Genomic DNA, 6,000 nt, shown 5'->3' with positions numbered 1-6,000 from the left:
AGAGAAAGAGAAAGAAAGAAAAAACGAGAAAGAGAAAGAGAGAGAGAAAAAGAGGAAGAGAGAGAGAGACAGACAGACAGACAGACAGACAGACAGACAGACAGACAGACAGACAGACAGACAGACAGACAGAGACAGAAAGAGAGAGAGAGACAGACAGAAAGCGAGAGAGAGAGAGACAGAAAGCGAGAGAGAGAGAGACAGAAAGCGAGAGAGAGAGACAGAAAGCGAGAGAGAGAGACAGAAAGCGAGAGAGAGAGAGACAGAAAGCGAGAGAGAGAGACAGAAAGCGAGAGAGAGAGACAGAAAGCGAGAGAGAGAGAGACAGAAAGCGAGAGAGAGAGAGACAGAAAGCGAGAGAGCGAGAGACAGAAAGCGAGAGAGCGAGAGACAGAAAGCGAGAGAGCGAGAGAGACAGAGAGAGAGAGAGAGAGAGAGACAGAGACAGAGACAGAGACAGAGACAGAGACAGAGACAGACAGAGACAGACAGAGACAGACAGAGACAGACAGAGACAGACAGAGACAGAGACAGAGACAGAGACAGAGACAGAGACAGAGACAGAGACAGAGACAGAGACAGAGACAGAGACAGAGACAGAGACAGAGACAGAGACAGAGACAGAGACAGAGACAGAGACAGAGACAGAGACAGAGACAGAGACAGAGACAGAGACAGAGAGAGAGAGAGAGAGAGAGAGAGAGAGAGAGAGAGAGAGAGAGAGAGAGAGAGAGAGAGAGAGAGAGAGAGAGAGAGAGAGAGAGAGAGAGAGAGAGAGAGAGAGAGAGAGAGAGAGAGAGAGAGAAAGAGAGAGGGGGGGGGGGGTAGAAAGAGAAGAGAGAGCGCGAGGGAGTGTGTCAGTCGGGCTGAGAAAAGCCCACGAGACTTCCGCGTGGCAAGACGGCCGTCCAGCGCTGCGGGCGGCGAGGGAGACGCGCTCGGTGACTTACTCAGTCTCTTCTTTTCCATCCGTTCATCTCTACCTTTTATCTTTCTTTCTTCTTACCCATATATGTTCTTCTCAGCCTGTCTCTGCTTTCATTCCTCCCTTCTTCCTTTACCTTTTCATTCTGTCCTTTATCTTTCCCTTCTCTCTCCCTCCCCCTCCCTCTTCCTCTCCGCCCCCACTCTCTCTTTCAGTTAACGTATCAAAGTCCAATAGTCTCTCCCTTTCTTTATTTGTCCCCTCCCTCTTTCGCCCTATCCTCCTCCCTCACTCGCCTCCTCTCACCCTCTCCTCCTCTCACCCGCTCCTCCTCCCTCACTCGCCTCCTCTCACCTGCTCCTCCTCCCCCACTCGTCTCCTCTCACCCCCTCTCACCCCCTCTCACTCACGCACTACCATGATCTATCTATCCATGACATGCCAGAGATTATGTTTTCCAAATACTATTCGGTCTTTCCTGATGCGTTGAAAGGCGTACGGGGCTATAGCAAGAGACAGGGTGAACGAAGGGAGGGAGGGGGTGATGGAGGAGGAGTAAGCAGAGAGTAAGAGCAGGAAGGTTAGTAATATGAGTGTGTGAGGAGTAGGAGAGGAGGGTGAAGAATAAGAGACTAGGAGATAAGGAGGAGGAGAGTAGGAGAGGTTGGAGGAAGAGGAGGGAGGCAGAGGGTGGGTCAGGTGGGCCCGGAGCCGTGGGTGGGAGGGCAGTTGTTCTGTGGACGCGGTGCTGAGCGGACGTGCGGACGAGCGCTCAACGCATTCGGTGTGCTCCGCGATTTCACCATTCCGAGTGTCTCTCTTGCTGACCATTTTCGCTTCGTGTACCAGGAGGAAGCGAAGGGCAGAGAGATAGTAGTGTTGGTGAACTTTGTTTTATCTAGTGACTCACGTGAAGTTATTGTTATTAGTGGTAATATTATTGTTATTTTAGTGGGTCTGAGTGTGCGTTCCTCCCACTGGCTTCATGAATGAGATTTACCGCGAGTGTAAACCTGTGCGTTCATGTGCTTGCTTGGTGGATTCCCGGATGTGTGGTAGCGACGTTGCGCCCGCCGCCCGTGTGACGATGTGCTAAAGTGTTGCACCCTGCGACGCCCCAGGAACCGCCGCTGCCAGCGATCAGCGAGGGCGTGCACCCGTCCTTCGTCTTCGTTTCGCCCTGTGAGACGCGTGAGGGCGCAAGCTCGTCCGCCGCAGAGGAGAATGGTTAAGGGCGCGGCGAGGCTGTAGCAGCGCCCCCGCCAGCATGGTGTACCTGAGTGAGGGCGGGCGCGGGTGGGCGGGCGGCGAGGTGGTGCTACCCTCGCCCGGCTCCGAGCCCCCGCCCCCCTACTCCCCTCCGCGCATGCCCCCCCACCAGCGCTTCTTCCCCCCCGCCTTCCCCGCCCTCCTCCCTCACCACCACTATTTCCAGCCCTTCGCCGACTACTACGACCTCACGCCCGCGCCCTCCCAGCCCGGCAGTCTCTCCAGCCTCGACGCGGCGCCCCCCATCAAGGACCCACCTCCGCCCTACCCACCCATGCCATCCCTCAAGGCCGCCCATGCCGCCCTCAACCACGGCCCCTCCAGCGCCTTCTCGCCGCCCACCAAAACCATCAAATACAGTTACCCGCCACCCTACACGCCCACGGACACCGCGGGCGGGCAGGGGAAGGTGGGCGTCCCGGCCCCGCAGGACGAGAGGCGCGAGGGGCAGCGCGAGGCGGGCGGCGGCCGGGCGACTGAGCCTCGTCACCGCGAGCGCCGCTCACGCCCGCATGCCTACGACAAGACGCGCTCCCTGGACCATCGTGATCCCCGCAATCGCACAGCCGCCCACGCCCAGCACCGGACGGCCAGCGGGCTCCGGCGCACCGAGGCGAGTGCCAGAGTGCCCGGCGATACCACCCACGGGGGCCACGGGCGCGTCCCCCCCCTGGTGGCCCCGGGCGGTGGCACTGGGCACCCGCGCGGCCCGCTCCTGCGCACGGGCAAGAGTTTAGAGCTGCCGCACGAGCGCACGTCGCACCCACCGCCCGCCACCGCCCACACGCATCCCGCCCACACGCATCCCGCCCTCGCCGCCCATCCCACCCACCCGCGCCTCCCCCTCCTCACCAAAGACGGCGCCCAAGGCACGCCGCCCCGCACCAAAGAGCCCTCGGGCACCAATGCAACCTCTAAGTCAGCTCGCAACGCCCACATGGGCGTCGGCCCCGCCAAGCCCGCCCGCAGCCGGCACTTGGCGAACACGTCGCCCCCTGCGCAGGCGCGGGCGCGTCCCACTAGTCGCAGTGAAGAGAGATGGGCGGCGAGAACGTCTCGCCTGGAGGCGGCGGCCGCCCAGGCCATGCAGGCCGCCCGCGCCGTGCCTGTCAATTTCGCCCACAGTCAGCCTGGCGCCCACGCCCGCGCCCCTGCGGAGGCGGAGGGCCACATGAGCCGCGGGCGCCTGCGATCGTGCCGCTCGCTGGACGAGCTGTCGGACCTGCTGGACGAGGAGGCGCCGCGGCCGCCCGTGGCCACGCGCAGCCTCGACGACCTGACGGAGCCGCTCTACGAGAACGTCGACATCATCCACGCCCATGCCCGCGCCCACCACCACCGATCGGCGCACAACACGAGCGTGCCCGACCTGCTGGAGGCGCCGCCGCGGCCGCCGCGCCAGAGGAACAACTCCCTGTCGTCATTGCTGGACGACCTGGGCAGCTGCGGCTCGGCGTCGCTGGCCCGCCGCGCCCTCAACACCAGCGTGCCCGACGTGCTGGAGGCGGGCTTCTCGTGGGGCTCGCCGACCTCCACGCTTCGCTCGGCCGCCTCCTCCGCCGCCGCCTCTGCGCCGCGCCACGGGCACGACGCCATCAGCGACATCAGCGTGCAGCTGCAGAAGATCCGCGAGGTGGCGCGGGTGCTGGACGTGAAGTACCGCCGCGGGGAGCTCTCGTCGTCGTCCGCCAGCAGTAGCGGCCCGCCCTCGGCGCACACCTCGCCCCGGATGCCCTCGTCCGAACACACCCCGCCCCACCACCACGCCCCGGGGGTGCCCGCCCGCGCCCCCGTCATCCACGACGTACTGCGAGACAACCAGAAGCTGCAGCAGCAGCAGCCTCCGAGCGCGGCGGGCACGTCCCTGCCCTCGCTGGAGGCAGACGCCACTAGTCAGGAGAGCGGCTACAGCTCGGTGGACTCGAGGTCCTTCAGGCAGCACCAGCGCTCGCCGCCAGACGCTGCTGCCTCGCCGCCGCAGCACCCAAGCCAACAGAAGCAGCAGCAACACCAGCAGCTGCGGCCTCAGGAGCAGCCAAAGTCCGGCGGCCAGCAGCAGGCACGGGCCCTCCAGCAGGGCAGTCGCGCGATTTCCCAGCAGGGCACTGGGTCTCACCGCGGCCAGAATAACCAAAGCAATTACCACGACATCAATGAGCTCAATCGGAAACATCACATGCAACAGCAACAGAGACCGGAAAATGCGGCTTATCGTCAGCCGGAACAGCAAAAGCTGTCTCCTCGCCAGCAGCAGCAGTATCAGCACCGCACGCAACATTCACAGCATCAGCAGCAGTCTAAGCATCAACACCAACAAATGCAACAGCTTAGACTTCAACAACAAAAGTCCTCTCAACAGTACAACTCACAAAAGACGCTTCTACACCGACAGCAACAGCAGCAAGAGGAGGAGAGCCACTCCCTCCCGTACCAACACCAGCATGTACAGCAGCTGCACATACAACAGGTATGTATCGCCAGCTGTGGCAGTCGGGGCATGCGCGAAGCCTACTCGCGATGCGAAATTTGAAAGCTTCAGAGCACATCTTCAGACCTGCCAACGCGCCGACTCTGGAGGAGGAAACGTTTTATTTTTAAAGTAAACGTTTTGTTGTTTAGCCAGAGGAAGGGGCATTGGGTGGGTGAGTGGGTTGGTTGGGGTGGGGGTGGGGGTGGGGGTGACGCGGGTGATATTCGCAGAGGAAGGCAACTGCAAAACTCGTCAGGACATCACCGCTGGGCGGGCTTCTCCCCTGCTTCATTGGTTCCATCTTGGTCTGTCTGCTTGTCTCTTTCTTTCTTTGAATCTCTCTATCTGTCTATATATACATATTTACTATATATATATATATATATATATATATATATATATATATATATATATATATGTGTGTGTGTGTGTGTGTGTGTGTGTATATATTATACATACATATATATATATATATATATATATATATATAAGTGTATATATATATATATATATATATATAAGTGTATATATATATATATATATATATATATATAAGTGTATATATATATATATATATATATATATATAAGTGTATATATATATTATACATACATACATATATACAAGTGTATGTATATATGTGTGTGTGTGTGTGTGTGTGTGTGTGTGTGTGTGTGTGTGTGTGTGTGTATGTACATATGTGTATATATGTGTGTATGTATATATACACATACACACACATGTATGTATATGTGTGTGTATATATGTATATACGTATATGTATGTATGTATACATGTATGTATGTACATATACATACACATACACGCACATGTATGTATATGTGTGCGTACATATGTATATATGTATATATATGTATATACGTATATATATGTATATACGTATATATATGTAGGCATGCGTGCATGTGCGTGTGTGAATATGTGTGTGTGTGTGTGTGTGTGTGTGTGTGTGTGTGTGTGTGTGTGTGTGTGTGTGTGTGTGTGTGTGTGTGTGTGTGTGTGACGTGACACACACTTGTCACGTCGGAATGTTTTCATTGTCTCTTTATATATATATATATATATATATATATATATATATATATATATATATAGTATTTTTGTTAAGCCCGGGGTCGTTGCTGTTCAGTTTGTCGGGAAAAAGAGGTAATGTTTTACCTCCCCCCCACTATATCCTCCCCCTGGCCTTCTGCCTCGCCCCAGAAGCACTCCTCCCCGGAACGTTTCCAGCCCCGCCTGGAATTTCCGGACATTGAAAATCTCTCATACACACACACATACACACACACACACACACACACACACACACACACAC

At 56.4% G+C, this 6,000-nt stretch overlaps 1 protein-coding gene across 2 annotated transcripts in view; it reads left to right on the top strand.

The window, feature by feature from the left end:
- The first annotated feature begins 1,655 nt into the window (after positions 1-1,655).
- Positions 1,656-6,000, top strand: part of LOC125045129 — a 28,744-nt gene continuing 24,399 nt past the window's right edge. For both annotated transcript variants that reach the window (XM_047642247.1, XM_047642246.1), the window contains exon 1: positions 1,656-4,661. In XM_047642247.1, coding sequence (XP_047498203.1) covers positions 2,193-4,661 — 2,469 coding nt within the window. In that variant the 5' untranslated portion in view covers positions 1,656-2,192. The remainder of the gene's footprint in view (positions 4,662-6,000) is intronic.

The sequence above is a fragment of the Penaeus chinensis genome, chromosome 36 (assembly GCF_019202785.1).
Source record: "Penaeus chinensis breed Huanghai No. 1 chromosome 36, ASM1920278v2, whole genome shotgun sequence".
Lineage (NCBI taxonomy): Eukaryota > Metazoa > Arthropoda > Malacostraca > Decapoda > Penaeidae > Penaeus > Penaeus chinensis.
The sequence above is the reverse complement of the archived record's forward strand: the minus strand, read 5'-3'. Positions and strand labels throughout refer to the sequence as shown.